Source organism: Ictalurus furcatus, chromosome 6 (genome assembly GCF_023375685.1).
Source record: "Ictalurus furcatus strain D&B chromosome 6, Billie_1.0, whole genome shotgun sequence".
Taxonomy (NCBI): domain Eukaryota; kingdom Metazoa; phylum Chordata; class Actinopteri; order Siluriformes; family Ictaluridae; genus Ictalurus; species Ictalurus furcatus.
In genome coordinates this window covers 2363686-2387361 of record NC_071260.1, presented here as the reverse complement: position 1 = coordinate 2387361, position 23676 = coordinate 2363686, and the positions used below count along the sequence as shown (strand labels likewise).

Sequence of the window (23676 nt, the reverse complement as noted above, 5' to 3'; positions counted from 1 at the left end):
GCCTGAAGCAGTACATGCCAATTATTGCAGCACAGAACCATGAATGGTGGTTTCTCTCAGGTCTTGTAGGCAAATTATTGTCTTTCTAAAGGGGAAGAGATGCCTCACTGTCTTCTAGGCACTCCAGTGCTTTAAATATCCCCCTTTTCAACTGTTCCTGCATATACTGAAGTGTTAATATTACATATTACATATCTGTGAGTGGCAAAAGTATGTGAACCTTTGCTTTCGGTATCTGGTGTGAGCCCCTTGTTCAGCAATAACTGCAACTAAACGTTTCCAGTAACTGTTGATCAGTTTCAGACAAACTTTTGAATTTTGTGCAAGATTCGATTGGCGTCAATGGATTTAACCCAAAGTCTGAGGTCATCCTATTCTAATTCTAGCCTTTTGAAAAATTCAGAGAAAAAGTCATTGCTCATTCAAGCACAGAAGGACACGGGTGATATACTACATAATGTTCCCGATCTCACAAATCTGACTGCATGAAGTAAAAAATAAAAAAAGAAATCGAATAAAATCCACAATTTTCCTTCTCCTCCCCTGTTTTTAAATCTTATGTGTTTAGGATCGTGCTCATTTAAACCCCCTTTAAATTCTCTCTCGCTGTATGGAAGAAAAAGGGGCATGAAACATTTCCGCTGGGGGTAAAATGTGAAAGAAACGCACTTGCTGTAAGTCAGAGGAGAGCCTTTGAAGATGAAGATGAAAGACAGCAGTGCTGGCGTTTGAGAATGAAGTGGATTCACATGGAACTAAAGAAATTTGAACTAATGGATCACGATTAGACTGTAATTAGATGCTTGAATATGGATGACCCCGCTGCACTAACCGCTTAAACTCCTACCTTATCAATCAATTCTTCACTTTTAAGTAATATAAAGAAGCTTTGAGAGGAACCAGATTCCGAAGGGAATCCGTGTCCCTGGAAAAAAAAAAAAAAATCATTACTCTTTCCACACCATATCCTGTAAACACAAGCAGTACTGAGTACGTCGAAAGGTATGAGCAGGATGTTCAGTCCTGGGATGCGCACAGTACAGTCTTTATGATTTATGATAGTAATGTGAGATGCGAAAAGGGGGACGGGGCTTCATTGTTGTCATTTAATATAGGACAGTTCAAAACACCTACTCACCTGTCAATCACTCCAGATTCGTATGTCTATTGGTTTATCTGCTCTTTTGTTTTATTTATTTATTTATTTATTTACTTGATTTTATTTCGTTGAGAAGACGTATTCTTTTGACATATTTTGAAATGATCAATTTTTTTTTTTTAAATCACAATGATTTTTAAAATGCAGAGCTCCTACGGACGACGGGCGACGGTCCGGATCGCTCGCCAGACCATGTCGAAAGTAAAAATGATCTGTTTCTGTGTGCACTGTGCTGAGTAAATGCGAGTTATCCGTTCGTTTTTCTCGTCACCTGCCATCTGCACTGCACCGCAACTTAATTACACACACAACCTGGGGAGATTAGCAGCACTAAACTGATGAGAATGATTCCAAACCCAGAAGAGAAGCAGATTTGTGCCTGGGGGGAAATGTACACACAAACTCATTTACAAACACAAATAAACTCCACGAGTACACAATATCAGCTCTCAGAGAATCAGATGGGTTTTAAACCTGATTATCGCTCTGCCGAAACCACAGTGATGTTAGTGCTCTGATTAAAATGACATAGTAGTAGTTTTAAATGCATTTCTATGAATAGCAACTTGTATACACACAGCTAGTAATTGTACTTCTCGCTGATAATTAAGCATTAGCTAATGTAGTCATCAGTCTTGTATAATTAGTCTGTAAATTCCAAATGATTTTTTTCACATTGTCCTTATTGTGTAGAAATCTATTCATTACTTGTTAATTACTGACAAGTGGAGGCAGTACATGGATAAAAAAAAATTTATTCAATTTTTATGCTCATTAAAAGTGGCGTTCATCACAGAGCACCATTCACACACACTTTCACACCGAGAGGGAAAGTAGAGTAGATCATCCACATAGTGGAATATTGTTGGAAGAAAACTGGAGAACCCAGAGGAAATCCACGTGCAAATGTGAATCACTTAAGCTTAGGATCGGAGCCAGGACCCTGGAGCTGTGAGACGGCAATGCTACCTGTTAATCAGATTATTTTTCATTTTTGGATTTTTTTCAGCAAAACATTATATGTTATTAATTATACAATTATTGTTTTATTATTATTATTATTATTATTATTATTATTATTATTATTATTATTATAAACATATTCATACTATGAACTATACTATACCTGTTTATAAAGAACCTACATTTAAAAAGCAGGTAAAAAAAAAAAAAATCCAAAAAAAAGGAAATAAAATTAAAAACAGTATAAAAGAAGGAGAAGCTCAAGCAAAATCTAAATGTAATAGAAATTCTGAAAATAAATATAATAAATACAAATATAAATCTGTAATATAACGTAACCGCGACATATAATAAGTAATTGAGATAAAATAGTAATAATGAATTGGGTTCAAAGTGAAATATTTACCAAAAAAAATTTCAAATAAATCTGCAGTTAAAGCTCAAATATAAGTCGGACAAAACTCACAACTTATGTCTGTTTATCGTTCAGATACAGTTTGAGATATGTACATAGTCCACATAGTGATGTGTTAAGTTGCTGATTTGCTCTGACACGCTCTTTCTTCTGGTTCCATTCAATATCAGAATCAAATAAGCTGATCTTTGTTTTGGACATACGTTCTGTAGTGCGTTCAAATTACTTTCGATGCATTTGTACTAACTTTAGTCGGAATGTAGGCAGATGGTTTTCATTACATAGGGAAAATCAGGAACCCGGAGAAGGTGCTGACGCTGTTGTAACTGTCAAAAATGTGCTGTTGGCTCCAAAGCCCAATGTACACTTCATCGCCCACTTCCAGAATAAGCACGGCCCTGTTCGCTCCGTTCACGTCTTTATGGTTGCTGTTGTAATCGTAGGTAGCCACTATTTGATTGCCGTTTTTGCGAAGATGGACGCCCATGCTGGATTGTCTGGTTGCAAAAGCAGAGAAGCCAAAGTAGTATACGCCTTTCACAGGAGCGGTGAACTTTCCTGCAGAATGACAGCATCATCATCAGAGACTGAAGTTTTTATGACTAAAATTATGAATGAATTTAAAGTGAACTGTGAACATAGCAACTGAGTGCAACTGAGTACTCGGTCAGCTTATCCTTCAAACTGCTGGTACAATTGGCACCATTTTCTCATTCATATATCCTCATATAACTCTTTTTGTGTGTGTGTGTGTTTTTTTAAAAAAACACACACACACTTTTGTCTTTTGCTTTTACATTTGACAGCAAACAAAAAAAAAATCTAATCCCTTCTTCGGTGATCTATCCTAGATTTTCTTTCCGGTTTAAAGGCAAGTCCATGTGTTTGAAAGTGGTAGACTAGATCCCCTCTCTGGTGCTTCTACATAAGATCTACTTAATTACAATGCTTCTACTGAAAATCTAGTAAGGTCAAAGGCTCAGAAAATTGACTTAAGAAGGTGCATAACTCGACACTGAATACCAGGAACTTTCCCTATAGAAATACTGACGTATCATTTGGACTTACGCCAGCAACCCTGAATTAGTTCAAAGCTGTTATGGTTAAGTTGTTTCCACTGATGGAATGATCTAAGAGAGAGGCATAGTACCAGTAGTGGGACTGTAGGCATCCCCAATGTTTGTGAAAACTCTTTGGAACTTCAGGATTTCCTCAGCTGAGAGTCCTCCCACGGTCTCACCACCTTGGCCAAAGAGAAAAGCTGAGAATGCAACATTAGGTTTATCTGTCGAAAAAAAAGAAAGAAAGACATTCAGACAAAAACATTAGCAAATTGTGATTCATGCGATTCAGTGGCATGATGTTACCACAAAGTTAAACTATATTCATACAGATGTGTATATATAAATATATATATATAAATATAGTAACTCAAGGTGCAAGTTATAATACTATAAATAAAGTTAGTTACCTTAATTCTGACCCATATTTTTTTTTCTCCTGAAGTAAATGACCGCTGATGTGTTTGTGTTTTACCTGCTATCTGTTTCTGGAGTGTCTCCAGCTTGACCTTCTGCTCTGCCACTGTAGATTTCAGTTCTTTGAGCTCATGCTGAATTTCAGTGCTGCATGTGCTTCCTGTAAGATAACAAGACAGAAACAGCTTTAGAAAGGTGAACTAACCCTTCAGATTACGCTCTAGTTTAATTAAATACTAAATATCAATGAGGCAACATGTATTACGTAAGAAAGATACAATCATCTTGTTGATTAAGACGTTAGTGTCAGGTATTTCCCGATCGTGCCGAGTGCCCGAGCGCTCGGCGAGCTTAAGCGGCGGCATTACGACAGCGTGCATTTCCGGATTATGACTTTGTTTACATTGTCATGTGTGTTTTTGTTGCTAATTAAGTCCTGTCTCCGCCCCTGTACTGTTATTGGTTGTTTCCACGTACATGTCATGTTCATTCTCACCTGTTCATAGTTTCCCCCTTGATTAGTTTGTGCATTGTGTGTCTTTGTTCCCTGCGCAGTATTGTTAGCGTTTGCCGCTTAACTCGACCGAACCTTTTGTTTCCATGTTCGCTACTGTGATTCTTGATCTTATTTCGTCTCATGGTTTATGTTTTTGGATTACCCCGATATTGCTGTTTGTAGATCGCCTTACCTCTGCCTCTCCCGGATTTTTTTTATTCTTGTTCCATGTTTTGGATTTGAATCTGTCTCACCCTGTCTTACGTGACCGCAGAAAATTCCCGACCCATCACGTTCTAACACCTGGGGCACTTTGCTCTGTTAGGTGTGCTGAAACAGACCGCACATTATTAACAGCATTTTAAATTCGTCTTTTGAAACATCATCCTGTCCAAAAAAAAAAAAAAGTGTTTAGTTTTGAAAATATCTTTTCTAGAGCCTTATGAAGATGGCACAGAGTGGACAGAGTTTACTAGAAGGAAGGATACTGTTCAGAATTGAGTGATTCATTGTGGGTTTACTAGGAAAGATAAATAGGGCAGGACGGAGGGATGGTTAGTTCTGGTAGAAGTGAGCTTGATACATGTTGATGTGACCTTTGACCCTTGATGACTGACTCTATTGCAATTTATTCTTCTTCTACTTTGCTATTAACATTTGGTCCACTTGTCATGTTTATCATTCAATTCAATTAAACAAAACAAAAATTATTATGGTCTTTAACCATATATTCTTCCTTGGCTAGCTTTAGGACTGAAATGGCTAAAAAACAGTTTTGCACTCAAGTCTCCATCGTTGAACAACATCAAGTTGCTTATAAGCTCACAAGTTCCTGTTTACACCATTGCACTTTTGGACTATATACTATACAGTTATAGAAGGGGAGTGATTTATAATCGATTCACTATCCGGTGTCACCCAGATGAGGATAGGTTCCATTTCGAGTCGGGTTCCTTTCAAGGTTCCTCTCAAGGTCATGTCATCTCATGTGGTTTTTCCTCGCCACCGTCACCTCTGGCTGGATCCTTTATTTTATTTTTTATCTAAAATGTACATCTGGAATTCATATATTTCATGTCCATTGTTAAAAGCGTCATACAAATAAAATGATAATGAATTGAATTGAATTAATTTAACAATTATGTGATTGGACTGCATTATGTTGCATTAATTCTAAAACTTTTAATAAACATTGCCCATTACTACTCAGTGATAAATGTTTAGTTAATTGCAAAAAGGAAAAATAAAAAATTTCCAAGAGTGTACACTACGACCGTTTAGCCAGATAAGGTGCTGCCTATCAGTCTACTAGACTTATGTTTACACACCTGGCTGTAATCATTAACCTTTAACCTTTTGCTACTAACACTGACCTCTGAACTCGTGTTAAATGATATTTTTTAACAAACACTCGCTGATTCACGCATAAATCACATATTTACTTTCTGTTTTCTGTAAACTTATCGACCCATTTTGCACACTTTTTTCCCCAAAACAAAAGTTTATAACTGTAATAAAAGCCCAACAACTCATTTTACATTATTCTTGTTTAGTCCAGAGAATCAAGTTTAGTCTATAACAAATGCATTTTTTTTCTTTTTTAATATATTTTCAGGTAATCATCTGTATTTTGAACATTTTATGCTTTTGAAGATGTACTTCAACTTTCATCGGAGAAGTTATTTGGCGCACTTGCCTTTAATCTTACCTAGAATGGGTTTAATTTTCGTACCAATGAGGAAAAATACCAGAAAAAAAAACTCTCTCTATCTCCCCCACCCACTCTATCTCTCTTTCCCTTCTTTTCTAATAGCATACCCATGATTCACTGTCAATATTTAATCACCATATTCTTACATATCATAATTCAGTTCTATTTTTAAAGCTGCGTTCTCTTTGCTTCATGTTTCTCTACTCACCATCCGTTTGTCCTTTCTTTATTTCTTCCAAAAGTGCTTTCTGGTCTTTCTAAACAGATTTTATTTCGCCGAGCTCTGTGACAATCCCGGAGATTAAGGAATTGTTTTCGTGGCCAAGGTGTGCCTCTGGAGAAACAACATCTGCACCCTGTACCACTGTACACTGATACAAAGAGAACACGATGAAAACCAGCGCTATCATTATGAGTACTGAAAGTCTTCAGAACATTCCAGCCTTTATATCAGAGTACAGAGATGCGTCCTGATGTGAATTTACCGTTTGACTTATGATGTAATCTTTGTCAATACTGTTTAATAAGAGCATGTTTTTCTTTCTTTCTGTGAGCCAATCCAAGGGGACACCCTGGACACGGTACCAACCCGTCACAGAGCACAATCGCATACACACACACACAACCATTCACACACTACGGACAATCTAGACATGCCAATCGGTCTACAGCGCATGTCTTTGCACTAAGGGAGGAAACCGGAGTACCTGGAGGAAACGTATATGACCAGTCGTGGGTCATTTACTACTTTAACCAGCGCTGTTTCAGTACTGTGACAGGGCCTGAATCCTGAGTGAAAGTTTTCATGCATGTGATCGCATGCATGTGCAAGTGTGAGCGTAGCGGCCAATTTAAAACCTTTACTTGGACCTTGACGAGAGAGGTTAGATATCTGAGTAGTTCATGTCACATGTGGCTGGTCTTGTTATACATGTCCTTAACTCCTTGCAGTTATTGGCAAGTGTCTACAATATTCCAATGTTCACCCATATCAGTCCACTTCTGTGTTCTCTTCACTGGCTTCATCTAGCTGGCTAATACAATTCAAAACTGTAGCTAAACACTATTACTATATTATTGCTATTGCTATAAGCTTAAGGGCCAAACGGTGGCTTTTTTGGCAGGAAAATAAGATTGACTGGCTAACGTGGGCACACGGTGGCTTAGCGGTTAGCTTGTTTGCCTCATACTTCCACGGTTGGGGGTTCGATTCCCACCGTGGCCCTGTGTACGCCGAGTTTGCATGTTCTCCCCATGCTGTGGGGGTTTCCTCATAATATTGACTGCTAATGCTAATTAGCTACATAACACAACCTGGTAGGATATTTTTTTTTTTTAATTAAAAATCTTCACTTTCTTCACAGCTAATGATCTTAATATGAACTAACTTGAACGGATTTCTGAGTACAATACTTATAACCATGACTGTTAATTCTATCCAGGTTTTCTGGTAGTCTTGGTTCCGTGTGCTCACTAATACAGAGCCTTACGCCGAATAAAAGGAAAACAGAACCAATACCACACGGCTGTCTAAATTATACTGCAAATTTATCTGCTAAAGATATAATCACCTCTTATATATAGGCACATGCTTCAAATACTGTTCTTTTCCCTGTACTGTTGAGGCTCAGTAACACTCCTCCTCTGGAGGCTGATCCTCGCTTCATCGACATTCAGCTCACGGTGACAGTGTGTCCTGAACGGAGCGACAGACTGTGTTGTTGATGTGGAAGAGAAACCTGTGGACTGGTTATTAGAGCTCGGCCTGTGTGACTGACAGAGCAAAGTTACACTCTCATTTCCCTGGCCCTTTAAAGGATTGCAATCTTTTTCTCTTTTCGGTGCTGTCTGTCTCCATGTCACTCAGTATCCAACAGTTCTGCTGGAGATTTAACCACTCGGCTTTCTCCATCATCTCTCTCTCTCTCTCTCTCTCTCTCTCTCTCTCTCTCTCTCCCTCTCCCCATAAAACCAAGACATCAAACCTCCCTGGCAGCCCTTTGACATGAGAGTTTCAGAACAGCTATAAATGCGAACACATATATTATATTGAATTTAACGGAAGGATGTGACAAGAAAGTATATTTCCACAGGAGGCACACTGCAGCAATTCAGGAAAGGGAGTGTAAGGTGTTGTAGTGAAGTATATAAAAGGGGATTGCACCGAAATATCACAAATACACCTGCAATCAGATGCTTTGTTTAATATAATTTCTTTAAAAAAAAAAAAAATTAAAAGTCATAAAAAGTTCCATCTAGTACACTTATGAGTTCTTCAGTTTGTCATTTTGAGGGAATCATTATAGAACCGATGTTTTCTTATTAGAGACAGATCCAAGCGCCTGTCCATAAAACGACCCAAACAACCCTTCATCCAATTCACCGAAATGTTACGTGGGAACACTTCTCAGATCTTTCGGGTCATTCTGATGAACTAACTTGTTACTAATTACTGTTACAACCGTGATATTCCGTGGGTATGTTTTGTGCTTGTTGGGCCATTCCAGACTCCAGTCCGAGCCTTCCTGCCCTGCCTTAGATGTTGCCTCATTAGCCTTGTGTGCCGCTTCCTTCCCAAAGACGATGTCATCGATGGGCGACAGTATATAACGGCGACGAAAGCCAGTGCAGACAGCTTCGAATTGTCGATGGTCACCCAACTGCGTACTCCTTAACGCAACTAAGGAGTAGTTTTAGTTTGAGGTGTGGGTCAGTACCTTGACCATTTTTAAAAAATATTGTATGTCTATAAAAGCTATTTTACATAAAGAAATTAATTACTTCAGTAGATTATAACTGTACTTTACATTAGTTATTATTATTATGGCACACGGTGGTTTAGTGGTTAGCACGTTCGCCTCACACCTCCAGCGTCGGGGGTTCGATTCCAACCGTGGCCCTGTGTGTGCGGAGTTTGCATGTTCTCCCCGTGCTGCGGGGGTTTCCTCCCCCAGTCCAAAAACATGCATGGTAGACTGATTGGCATGTCTAAAGTGTCCATAGTATGTGAGTGTGCCCTGCGATGGACTGACACCCTGTCCAGGGTGTACCCCGCCTTGTGCCCCATGCTCCCTGGGATAGGCTCCAGGTTCCCCTGCGACCCTGAAGAAGGAGTAAGCGGTAGAAAATGGATGGGTTATTATTATGACTTTTACATTTCTGTTTGTGATATCTACTGGCAGTTGAAACTCTATTATCGAGTTTGAATCTTATTCCCGTCCTCGGAAAACGCGTCGGACCTCACTCCCTACGGATTCTGCTGGGATATATTTTTGCTTTCACTTGGGGAAAATAATCAATCTTAATATTTGCCTGTGGGCAACGTTGTCCCCTGAGACACAGACATGTTGATACTGAGCGACAGGCCTTTCACTCACTCTCTTCTGTGATCTAGATAGATTTACAGTAAACTTTTTCCCTAAATGGAAGAAGCCAAAGGGCTGACCTAACCTGGTTAGCAGCATTATGTGCTGATCCAGTGGTAGCTGTAACACAGCATGGAATCATGCTGGTGTGTGGAAATAATGATGATGAAAGTATGCTGAAATTACAAAAATACACAAATAAATAAATAAAGAAATGTTCAAGCCGCAGCTGTTCTTTCTATCTGGTCGTTGCGATGTAACTATCACTAGCTAGCTAGGCTAACCTGAGAGGATTTTTGGAGGTTTTTTTTTTTAATTGTTTCAAAATTGCCATTTATTTTCGATGCTAATGATAGGTAGCATGCTGATTGACTGACGATTTCCGATCATTTTAATAAATCTTCAGCATTGTCATTGCTACTGCTACTTAGGTAGCTAATATAAACCCACCTGACAGAATGTCTAAGAAGATATTATGCCATAATTCTAAATCTTCATAACCTTCACAGCATACACTAGCGATATTTAGTTAATATAAGCTAACCTGACAGGATTCTGGGAGGACTTTTAAGTCATCTTTGTACGTGTTCGTCATCTTCACTGCTTAGGATAGCAATAGCTAACAGGAGCTAAACTGCTAGGATTTTTGTTAGGAATTTAATTTTTTTTTGTTTTCAAAAATGCTTACAATCTATATTGCTAACAATAGCACCTTTTTTTTTTTTTTTTTGGTTGAATTTTTTATTTTTAAGGTTCATAATCTTGTTAATGCTAACTAGCTAGTTAATATAGCCTAACCTGACAGAACTTTTGGGAAGTTGTTGTTTTTTTTGTTTTTTTTTTTTGTTTGTTTGTTTGTTTTTGGTTTTTTTTTACAATTACAATAGGTAGCTTGTTGATATTAGCAAACTTGTCCTATTTTCTGAGGGGATTTCATAAGTCATATTCATAAATGTTCACAATAACAGCTAATGTTATATAGCTAGCTGCTATATTTGAGCCTGGCCAAATTTGTAAGAGGATATCTATGCCACATTTATTAAAGTTCATAATGTTAAGCTAGCTCAATCATTAAGCTAGCAATATCTATTGGTAGCAATAGGGGGGATTTTTAAATTGTTTTTTAAAAAAATGTTCTAGCCATCTAGCAAATATTAAGCAAAGCAAGCTTTGCGTATATTTTCTGATTTGTAAGTCGCTTTGGATAAAAGTGTCTGCTAAATGAAAAAAATGTAAATGTAAGCAAAGCTTTCTTATTAGCAAACAGATTTCTGAGAGGATTTTAACTCATTTTACATGAATGTTTAAAATGTTCCCTGATATCCAGCTAGTTCATTTAACAGAACCTGGCAGGATTCTTGAGAGGATTTTAAGTCATTCCGAAATGTTCATAATCTTCACTGTTAAGTTAGCGATAGCTAACGAGAGCTAACCTGCTAGGATTCTGGGGTATGATTTTTAAGTTGTTTTCCAAAAATGTTTATAATCTGTACTGCTAACGATTGAAATCTAGCAGACAGGATCATATTTCGCAATTTATACTTATAAGGTTCATAAGAAGACATCGATAATGCTAATGAGCTAGCTACCCATAGGCTAATCTGACAGGATTTGGGGGAGGATTTTTGAAATTGTTTAAAAGAAACGGCATTCGATGCTAACACCACCCAGGTATCGTTAGCTAACCTGAATGAATTTTTCTCTTTTAAAGTCATATTCATAAATGTTTATAACTCCGACGGCTAATGCTATCCAACTAGATAATATAAGAGTAGAGAACTGGAGTTTTGATCTTTTTTTTTTCTCTCCATGAGCTGAGCCGACTCTTCCAGATTGGGAAATCTGACAGCATGGCGTGGACGTGGCATGCTCTTTAACCTTGACTAAATTAGACCAGAGACTCCTAAGACCCACATTAAAACTCTCTTGATGCTCCATCGTTGTCTTCCGTGCTTTCACCGAACCCGAAAACAGCAGACACCAGCGACACTTGGTGCCTTTTTAATTAACCTTTTGGCTGTTCCGTGATGCTGCACCGGGTGCACATATTGAACGTATACAGTAACAAGGCGCTCAGGGAGCATCGTATCATCTGTTTTAAAGTCAAGGAGAATAATAAATATACAGCCTAGAGTGGAATCCCTGCATCTTTCATTTGTTTTCATTTGTTTTACCTTTTGGAGTCCGGCAAATCCTTTGTTCGAAGTCTTTAAAGTAATCGATGGACATGTAACATCCCCTGGTGGTCTCCTTCTAGAAATACTTTACAGGCATGAGGCAGTGCTCTGCGGCAGATCCACCTGCAAAACAGCAACCGCAGTCTCGGAGGAGTTCAGATCTGCTGGATCAGAGACGGACGGCTGAGCACAGCACTGCATTCTTCTGCTATATGACTCGGATTGAGCTGGGAATGTCGTGAGCCTACAGTGAATGTTGCATTTGAATGTTTTATATATATATAACAATTGTTTATATATAATGAGTCTTTATTGGTCACATATACATATGCACAGTGAAATTCTTTTCTTCGCATACCCCAGCATGTCAGGAAGTTGGGGTCAGCGCGCAGGGTCAGCCATGATACAGCGCCCCCTGGAGCAGAGAGGGTTAAGGGCCTCGCTCAAGGGCCCAACAGTGGCAGCTTGGCAGCGTTGGGGCTTGAACCCTTGACCTTCTGATCAGTAACCCAGAGCCTCAACCGCTAAGCCACCACTTATTATGTATATTATAATAATTATTCATATAACATTCATATATATTAATTAAATGAGCTAAATTTAATTAGGGCCAAAATCATTTTTTTTCAGCGTGGTAAGCAACATGGTTGGAAAAGTGATACTATCTATTTTGCAGTTAACGTCATGGTAAAATAAGTATGAATAAATACATTTATAAAGCGTTTATAACACGAGTTAAATCTGGCTCACTATTTGGCAGGTATTGCATTAGAGTCACCTTTTTCATTCATGCAATTATAAATGCTATATAACGGGAACCTTAGGGTAAAGTGTTAGCGTTATATTTAGCAAAGAGAAGCAGACGAAGCAAGATTTCCACGATAAATGACGATGAGAAAATGCCATGCGCAGGGCGTATTGATTATGGCACATGAACCTGTTTGAGAAAGAAGAAGCAACATCTTTTTTGAGAATGTATGGTGTGTATTGGACCATCATTGTAGTTCAGTATAGGTGAAAGATGGATCCCGTACATTAATGCGTCTCCTTCTGATTAACCAATTTAATCATATCCTTACCATAAATGCCATGCAAGGACATATATTAATGACCTTATTAACCCGCTGTGCATTAGCGTTCATTTCTATACTGTGCGCATTGTGTAGTCCCATCTTTAATTAGTCTAACTGGCATCCCTAATTATTTCCTAACATATATACGATAATAAATACGTGGTATTTTATTCCGTCCTCTCACCTACGGTATCTCCAGCTTGCACAGTAAAAATATGGGATCTGTCTTTTTTCAGATATGACAGGAAATGTGCTGGAGTGCATCACATTAATCTCATCTGTTCAATATTCCCCTCTGAAACCTCCATGCTTCTCATTCTGCCTACAAAGTGCACCATCAGTTATTTGGGGAAAAAAAATATATAAATAAATAAATAAATAAAACACAATAGTGCTAAAACTTTGCTAGCTCACATGGTCTCCTGCTAATATACCGGGCTTTCAGGAGCTGTAGAGTCTGATGTAAGTAATGAAGACCCAGATCCATTAAGCATCTTTCCAGACGTTGCCAGAATGCTGAAATATAGGCACACATCCAGCTATCGATCATCCCGGTCCTGCAGTGTAATGAAGTTAATTAATCTTTGCTTAAACAGTCTCTAGAATTTCATAACAATCTTCAATATTTTGTGCTTGACTCCCTAACCTTTATTATTATAATGGATTTTTCACTTTAATCATGGCTCTGATTAGTTCCCTTATTCGTTTTCAGTAATAGTCGTCGTGAGAAATGAAACGCTTGGGGGTGTGCTGTTATAGGAAAATAATCAGTGATGGGGTGCTGAGATGAACTGGAGTTACCGCTATTGTACCACCCTGATGTTGACCCATTGAATCTTAATCCCACAGATTTCTGCTCATCCCATCCTAAAGCCTACAAGCTCCTAATTCTGCCCTTCTGAAATCCATAAGCTCCTGTTTCTACCAAAGCTCTTATATCTTTCATCCTGAGGTCCACAAGCTTCTATCCTGCCATCCTGAGCCTTAAAAGCGCCTGCTTCTTCCTTTCAAGATGCATTCATCTTTTCAAGATGGCGCCGTGCTGGAGGCAACTGGTTACAGCAGCTCCTGTCTTTAGAGATGCTTTTTCTTACCTGTATTAAGTATCGTTAATGCATATTTCCTAAGGCTCACAAGTTCCTTCTTCTACAATGTCAAGGCCTAAACGTTCATGTGTCTACCATCCTGAAGTCTAAATGCACCTGAAGCCAAAAAGTTCCTACTTGTACCAAACTGAAGCCAAAATAGATCCTGCTTCTACCATCCTGAAGCCTACAGCTCCGAATTATAACATCTTGAGGCCTACAGCTCCTACTTCTACCATCCTGAAGCCTACATCTCTGACTACTAACATCCTGAAGCCTTCAGCTCCAACTTCTACCATCCTGAAGCCTACATCTCTGACTACTAACATCCTGAAGCCTTCAGCTCCAACTTCTACCATCCTGAAGCCTTCAGCTCCAACTTCTACCATCCTGAAGCCTACATCTCTGACTGCTAACATCCTGAAGCCTTCAGCTCCAACTTCTACCATCCTGAAGCCTTCAGCTCCAACTTCTACCATCCTGAAGCCTACAGCTCTGACTGCTAACATCCTGAAGCCTACAGCTCCTACTTCTACCATCCTGAAGCCTACAGCTCCGAATTATAACATCTTGAGGCCTTCAGCTCCAACTTCTACCATCCTGAAGCCTACAGCTCTGACTGCTAACATCCTGAAGCCTACAGCTCCAACTTCTACCATCCTGAAGCCTTCAGCTCCAACTTCTACCATCCTGAAGCCTACAGCTCCAACTTCTACCATCCTGAAGCCTACAGCTCCGAATTATAACATCTTGAGGCCTTCAGCTCCAACTTCTACCATCCTGAAGCCTACAGCTCCTACTTCTACCATCCTGAAGGCTACAGCTCTGACTGCTAACATCCTGAAGCCTACATCTCCAACTTCTACCATCCTGAAGCTTTCAGCACCAACTTCTACCATCCTGAAGCCTACAGCTCTGACTGCTAACATCCTGAAGCCTACAGCTCCAACTTCTACCATCCTGAAGCCTACAGCTCCGAATTATAACATCTTGAGGCCTACAGCTCCTACTTCTACCATCCTGAAGCCTACATCTCTGACTACTAACATCCTGAAGCCTTCAGCTCCAACTTCTACCATCCTGAAGCCTTCAGCTCCAACTTCTACCCTACTGAAGCCTACAGCTCTGACTGCTAACATCCTGAAGCCTACAGCTCCAACTTCTACCATCCTGAAGCCTACAGCTCCGAATTATAACATTTTGAGGCCTTCAGCTCCAACTTCTACCATCCTGAAGCCTACAGCTCCTACTTCTACCATCCTGAAGGCTACAGCTCTGACTGCTAACATCCTGAAGCCTACAGCTCCAACTTCTACCATCCTGAAGCTTTCAGCGCCAACTTCTACCATCCTGAAGCCTACAGCTCTGACTGCTAACATCCTGAAGCCTACAGCTCCAATTTCTACCATCCTGAAGCCTACAGCTCTGACTGCTAACATCCTGAAGCCTACAGCTCCAACTTCTACCATCCTGAAGGCTACAGCTCTGACTTCTACCATCCTGAAGCCTTCAGCGCCAACTTCTACCATCCTGAAGCCTTCAGCGCCAACTTCTACCACCCTGAAGCCTACAGCTCTGACCTCTTCCATCCTGAAGCCTACAGCTCCTACTTCTACCCTCCTGAGGCCTAAAAGCTACAGCTCCTACTTCTACCATTGTGTGCCATTCTTCTGCCATTCTGAGGTCCACAAGTTTCAGCTCCCTCCATACTGAGGCCTTGAAAGCTCCTATGTCTGCCATCCTGAGGTCCACAATCTTCTGCATACAAATCTCTGCTTTTGTATTCGGAACATCATGATCTTTTCTCTATTTGAATGACTGATGTGTAAGAGCATACATCTCTTTTAACTAATGCAACTAATATACTGGCATCTTTATAAGAACAATAAAGGAATGTTCTTGTGATGTTCTAGCTGTTAGGGAAGATTTTATTTACCATATGTAAAGTAAGCTCATAGCTGATAAGTACTTTAGGTTTATATACTGCATTTTAAACTCAAGTGGGTTTTTTTTTTTTTTTTTTACACAGGTCCAATGATGACCCTGTCAAGGATCTAATGAAAATGCAGAAGCGTTTAGCTGAGCCCATCATTATTTATAGGTCTGTGGGGGAAAGATGAATAAAACACGTGCAGGTGTGATGATTACGGGCAAAAAGCCAGGTTCTTCCTGGTCGGTATCTGTCAGACAAAATCATTCCCTGCTACTTGACCTTTTCCTCATGCCACAGCTTTCCAGGTTTCAGCCTGACACAAGGTTAGTTAATCAGTGAACCTTTGCTCATTGCATTCATTTTGAGCATTTCCAGCATTATCATAGTCTATAGGGAGAATTTGATGGTGTAGATAGTATCTTGACATAACACAACCCCAAATCCGAAAAACTTTCTGTACTATATTGAAAACGCATTATTTGATGTTTTACTTTGTGAATTGAATTAATTTTGGAAAATATGCACTCATTTCAAATCTGATGACTGCAACACACTTCAAAAAAGTTGGGACAGTCGACTGGTTACCGCTGTGTAACATCAACTTTTCTTTTAATAACACTTATTAATGGGCACTGACACGCCCCTATACCATGTGCACTGACACGCCCTCATACCGTGACAGACGCTGGCTTTTGGACCTGAAGCTGATAACAGCTCGGATGGTCCTTTTCCTCTTTGGTCAGGAGAACACGGCGGCTGTTTTGTCCAAAAACTCTTTGAAACGTCGACTCGTCGGACAACAAAACACGATTCCACCGTGCTACTGTCCATCTCAGATGACACCGAGTCCAGAGAAGTGGGCGGAGCTCCTGGACAGTGTTGGCGTACGGCTTCTGCTTTACAGAGTAAAGCCTTAACTTGCATCTGTGGATGCAGCGGCGAATTGTGTCGACTGACAAAGGTTTACCAAAGTATTCCCGAGCCCATGTCAGGATATCCATTATGGAGATCACGCGCATTCAGAAGTGGTTTTCGGCCTCGCCCTTTATGCACCCGGATCAGACCGGATTCCTTGAATCTTTTCATTATATTGTGTGCTGTAGAAGGTGAAACACCAAAAATCCTACCGATTTGTCTTCAGGGAATGTTGTTCTCAAAGTGTCGGATTATTTGCTGGTATATCTGTTGAAAGATCAGCGAGCCTCGACCCATCCTTGCTCTTGAACATCTAGGCCTCTTTTTGGAGTCTCCTTATATACTATGATTAGACGATTGCCTCACCTGTTTCACATCACCTTCTAATTTCGACTTGTCACATCGCTATTAGTCCTAAATTGCCCCGTTCCAACTTTTCTGGAACGTTCTGCATGCATCGATTTCAAAACAAACGTTTACCTTAAAAAAAAAACAAAAAAAAAAACTAGTTGATTAAATAAAACATCAAAAAACTCATCTTTATACATTTACAGATCACTTCGCTTTTTTAATTAGCATTTTCCATACTGTCCCAACTTTTTTCGGAATTGGGGTCATACATTAGTACCCTTGCAGATGGTGTAATGAAAAGAAGAAAAAAAACCAACAAAAAACCCTTTTCGAAGCAGGTAAGCAGCGTATGACTTGACATGTCATGCCTTCGTTGTTCCACTGCATCCTCATGGTGTATTTAACATTTGTTCGCCATACGAGTACAATCTCCTCTCAATTCATGGCTCTCAACCTCAATCTGTGTGTTAAGTGGCCCCTCAAAAGCGCTTCACATCGGACACACGTCGGTTCACACGGATAAAAAGCTCGGTCGAGAGCGGTGGGATGCCGTTTTCTCTGTTTCACCAACGCGGCTCTCGGGTCGTCGCGTCTCATCGCTGTTCTTTACATTCGCTCCGTCAGAGCACTGAAGACTTTGAGATTAATACGTGATTAAGGTCAATGACAGAAGGAGTGTAAACCGGGCGAAGAGCGGGTGATGAGGCGATGCACTCAGCGTTAGACGAGCACAGACGGAAAGAACCTTTAGCTATACATGTTACTAGTCAATCCTTCTCACGCAGATATTCTTTTTGTTGAAACCTCCTCATGACATTTCCTAACAAATTGAGTTGCCGCTCTTTTCCAAATTAATAAACAAAACTACGACAACCGGACATGATTTAAAAACTAGTTTGACCGTATTTAATCTACTTTCTAACCTCGCCTTGGCGTCTACCCGCAAAGATCACGATCAAAGATCAAAGACCGGTCTGAAATACTGCCAGCTAAGTGCGATTTCCTCACACAGTGAAGGTCAGGCTTTGATCAAGTTATTGGAGAGTCTCTATGTATGCTGTAGTGAAATAAACATATTCCTAATCGGTTCAGTGTGTAATCACTGTAGATACCCGACTATTAAAATGTCCGTGATGCTCCTGTGCCGTCAGGTCATCATCGAAACAGACAAGAGCGCTTACACGATCCGAACAGACGACCGAATAGGACGATGTTAACAACGGGAAATTGATTCAGCGGGACAGGAAGTGAGTGAATGATTCAAATAATATTTCCACATCGATTGTTTTGCTCCTGACTGAGACATCTGCAAAAGAGAAAGATAATTCGGTAGAGCCTGCGGTTTTCAAAACTACAGGTACAGTACTGTATATGTCATGGAAAATTTGACCATGTGACAAGTTTTACCCCCGACACCACATTTGATTTATTTACTCGTCATGTGCCTTTTATTATCTGTCCCAGACTTGGACCAGAATTTCACTCCACCGAAAACAAAATAAAAACTCCTTTTAAGCATTAGAAATAATGAATCGTAACCAGTGTATTAATCTGAATGAATGAATGGATGAATGATCTCCGACAGAAGCCTGCTGATCTGCTGTTAAAGTTTGCCCGTGTGTCGATCGAACGTTATTAATTTTGTCCTCTGTCGCTGAAACAAGGTCGTTCTAAGCCTTCAAGTGCACAATCTTTCATCCTGGCCACCAAAAAAAAAACTTCAAAGAGATTTCCAGACCTGACTTGAGAACACCAGAAGCCTATAGCTCTACAGCAGATGTCATTGATATTCTTGTCAGAAAAATGAGATTAGCAAAAGGAAACCTTGTCACGGGCATCACATGGTCTGTACTATCCCTAGCTCCGCCTACATTCCCCGGTTGACTGCTGTAACTTTACTTTAAATCTCACTTAGAGCTGAAAACAGCAATGAAATGTGGGATCGCGGTTCATTTCCTGAGTCGTGCCGCACAATCAGCGGACTCTGCTTCATTTGCATGTAAATGGTTGGCCGTGTCGGTGCTTTAACCGGACCTTTAAAAGGGCAGGGGGTGAGGAACAACGCTGCTGAGAGAGAGAGAGGACAGGGATAGACGAGGGCAGGATGGCTGCAGGGAGGATGTAGACCCTTCACATCTCGTCTCAGTTCATTTCCCAACCTGCCAACCTGCACACGTTTCCATTTACAGAGCTCCGACTGGTTTATATCCACACACTCTCACTGCCACACACACACACTGATGAGGTACTGCCAGGCCCTGTGCACAGCTGCTCTCTGTTTTAATAAATAAAGAGTTTTAAAAACACTTCAAATGATTGCAGGTGAATTAATGTAGAGCTGAGTGAAAGGCTTTGTTGCGGAACCTTGTCAACTTTGTGAATGCGTGAAGGGACCAAATGTACATAAAAATGCGTTATTTCAATAATAAAGCCATACTAACATTATTAGAATAAAATCTTAATGTTATGAGAATAAAGTCACAATATTATGAGAATAAAATCTTAATGTTATAAGAATAAACTCTTAATATTATGAGAATAAAATCTTAATGTTATGAGAATAAAGTCACAATATTATGAGAATAAAATCTTAATGTTATAAGAATAAACTCTTAATATTATGAGAATAAAATCTTAATATTATAAGAATAAAGTCACAATATTATGAGAATAAAATCTTAATGTTATAAGAATAAAGTCACAATATTATGAGAATAAAATCTTAATGTTATAAGAATAAACTCTTAATATTATGAGAATAAAATCTTAATGTTATAAGAATAAACTCTTAATATTATGAGAATAAAATCTTAATGTTATAAGAATAAAGTCACAATATTATGAGAATAAAATCTTAATGTTATAAGAATAAACTCTTAATATTATGAGAATAAAATCTTAATGTTATAAGAATAAAGTCACAATATTATGAGAATAAAATCTTAATGTTATAAGAATAAACTCTTAATATTATGAGAATAAAATCTTAATGTTATAAGAATAAAGTCACAATATTATGAGAATAAAATCTTAATGTTATAAGAATAAACTCTTAATATTATGAGAATAAAATCTTAATGTTATGAGAATAAACTCTTAATATTATGAGAATAAAATCTTAATGTTATAAGAATAAACTCTTAATATTATGAGAATAAAATCTTAATGTTATAAGAATAAACTCTTAATATTATGAGAATAAAATCTTAATGTTATAAGAATAAAGTGACAATATTATGAGAATAAAATCTTAATGTTATGAGAATAAAATCTTAATATTATAAGAATAAAGTCTTAATGTCCTGAGAATAAAGTCACAATATGTCTAGAATAGAATCATAACATTATGAGAATAAAATTACAATAGTATTATAGAAGAATAATACATTTATATATGACTTTATTCTCAAAATATTGTGAATCTATTTATTTTCTCTCAGAATATTACACATTTATTCTTGAAATGTTTTATTTTTTTCTTCGAAATCTTAAAACTCTGTCGTACTACTAAGCGTGATTTTCCACTTTCATAACCAATTCTAACCACGCGTGTGAAATACTGCACATTATCAACGCGTTATAACATGTCGGCCTTACTCCTACAGCCTTTACAGGAAGTGTTACGCAAACATCTCACTTTTTTTAACCAATCAGAATACACTCGGGCCTCGCTAATTGACACAGCGACGGAATCTGGACCGAGCTGGATCCTGCGGCGTGTCTGTAGATGATATCAATCACGTCTTCTCTGCTTCTCCTCACGTCGTGATTAAAACTGACGCAGTCGCTGCGGCTCGCTGCTGTAGTGTTTACTGACTCCCTCGCACAAGATCGTTCTGTTCCCAGCTTCTGTTTCTCACTTCCCAATAGGCTACCACATCACACACATCACACACACACACACACACACTCTAGCACTTACTCACCGAGAGTGAGAAATATTCAGGCGATTCATGAATTAATAAACGTAAACAAATATTCATTCTGCTCGTTGCAGGATATGAGCGAGGAGGCGTAATTATGATTTGTAGAGGTGTAATGACGGGTTATTACGGGTCATAAGACAGCGTTGTGATAACTAATGATATTTTAGGAAAGTTGAGAGAAAGGTGAGTGGTGTTTTTAAGTGGTTGAATGACACTTTAGTTTATTAGGAGTAGATAGTTATAACTAATAAATCTGGCAACTTGTTGCATCACGGCTAAGCAGAAAGGGATCAAACGCTCGGTGTCGTGCTGTTACAGGAAAATAATCAGCGATGGGGTGGTGTGATGAAGCGGAGTCAACGCTACCACACTGAAGTTGATTAATTTCCTATTAAAGCATGGCCGGAAATGTTTTACTCCTCCTAACTCCACTTCAGTTTCCCTAAGATGACAATTTTTTTAATTTTATTAAATAATGACACGTCATACTTTTTATCCGTTTACGGTTACATTTACCGACGTGGGACTGGCATTAGTTCTTGTTCTCGCTTACGTCGCGGCAGCTAGAAACCGTCGACTCTCTTCATTTCTGTCTCTTGAAATGAATTAGACAAAAAAAAAAAGCGTAATCTCGTGAAAACGTTGCCCGTGGCAAAATGACGTCCAGATTTCCCTTCTGATACTGGAGACTCCTTCTGTAAATATTACATCAACAGAAAACGGCACCATATCGTCGATTAAACACGTCTTTTAAAGCCGTTTATTCGCAGCGTTCCGCCGCATAGAGTAAGTCGTTGCTATAGAAACGTTAGCAATTGTTAGCATATTAGAACAAGCGCGTGAATATAAAGCTCGGAGACTTAATGCCTCGCGATTGGGTTTTTAGCTGCTTGACTTGCGTTGAATTAAATCAGCTGTTAATAAGATTCCCAGCTAATTTATGGATGATGCTATTGTTACTGCTATAATGGTGTGGGGAAATATAGTTATACTACAGAGTGGCTCTTAAATTAGTCATTAATCGTCTAATAAAACACATTCAATTAATGCAATTTCCCGGTACGTATGGACCGAAACTCATCACCATCTCCTGAGACCTTTTAACACACTCTGGGATCGGTCAACCTTCTAAGCAATTTCAGAGATAAAACACACGGACGTGTCAGCCCCGTCCTCGTCCAGCGTCGAAACCCGACCGTAGCGCCTTCCGGCGTTATTGAGATTTTCTCTCTCTCTTTTTTTTTTTTTTTTTTTTTCACGAGTCTGCGAGTCTTTCTCTTTGTTCTGTCTCATTGAATACTGTCTCCGAGGAGAAACGAGTCGCCGAGGATGGACATGTTTGTAAAATGCAATTAACCAAAGTGCTGAGAATGCTCTTCGTTCTTTTATCTTTGTTCAAAAGGAGAAATCTGCCAAGATCTCGAACGGAGACTGACATGTTCCTCACGCTGTGTGGAATTACAATAAGATCAAGTCACGATGATTAATTGGAGCTTTTTTAATATGTCTGCTGTTGTAGGAATCCAGAAACAAAAACATCGCTGTTTGGGTTTTGGTCCGGTTATGAATAAGCGTTTTTAATATTAAATCATATTACAGTCACGCATGGTTTAATACACGTTGGAATACTGTTGTTGAACATGACCCGACATGAACGCGTACTTTCATTAAATTCACTCTACTGGCTGTATGTCGTGCACACACACACACACACATATATACGTTTTACTTGTTATGTTATTTTGGTAATGTTGGTAATGTTATTTCTTGTAATGTGGGCGCATGGTGGCTTAGTGGTCAGCACGTTCGCGTCACACCTCCAGGGTCGGGGGTTCGATTCCCACCGTGGCCCTGTGTGTGTGGAGTTTGCATGTTCTCTCTGTGCTGCGGGGGTGTCCTCCGGTTACTCCGGTTTCCTCCCCCAGTTCAAAGACATGCACGGTAGGCTGATTGGCGTGTCTAAAGTGTCCGTAGCGTATGAATGAGTGTGTATGTGATTGTTCCCTTGCGATGGATTGGTTGGATTACTTGGATACTGTTCTCTGTACTGATGACGTCTGAAAACTTTCAAACTTAAAGCTTTACCTCTGATTGTTACTAAGCATATCGACAATTACGCACTTTTTTCTTTTTTTTTTTTTTTTTTAAATGTAAAAAATTTTTTTTTTTAAATATCCGTTTATGGTGGAGCATCCACCATCCAAGTCCCTGTGAACGAGCTGTTGCTATAGAAACCATAAGGTATCAGAATGAGCACGTTAATATAATCTGGTGATTTGCAGCTGCACTACTGTCAGAGCTGCTGTTCTAGAAAATTCATCAAAAACCAGCCATATCTCACATGTTTAATAACGGTATCGATTTCTTTTGTAATCTTTCCTAACTGGCCAAAATGAAATATGAAGATTGTCATGATAATATATATATATATATATATATATATATATATATATATATATATATATAAATAAATAAGCAAAAGTGCAATACAGTATATGATCAGGGTGGAAGGTAATGTTGTGGACGAAATGCATGGAATACAACTGCATATATTTGAATATTCCATCAAAAATGATCATCTAAAGTAGAAAATGATGTACAACTAACTAACTAACGACTAAAATGATCT

The 23676-nt window shown here is 39.0% G+C and overlaps 1 protein-coding gene across 1 annotated transcript; it reads left to right on the top strand.

The window, feature by feature from the left end:
* Nucleotides 1–14033: 14033 nt before the first annotated feature.
* Nucleotides 14034–15635, top strand: LOC128609333 (zonadhesin-like). The gene has a single exon (XM_053627866.1). The coding sequence runs from the start codon at nt 14034–14036 to the stop codon at nt 15633–15635; it is 1602 nt and encodes a 533-aa protein (XP_053483841.1).
* Nucleotides 15636–23676: the final 8041 nt, after the last annotated feature.

What these genes read in the sequence shown, in the direction of transcription:
- LOC128609333 (XM_053627866.1), top strand. Translation starts at nt 14,034, where the DNA reads ATGCACCTGAAGCCAAAAAGTTCCTACTTGTACCAAACTGAAGCCAAA.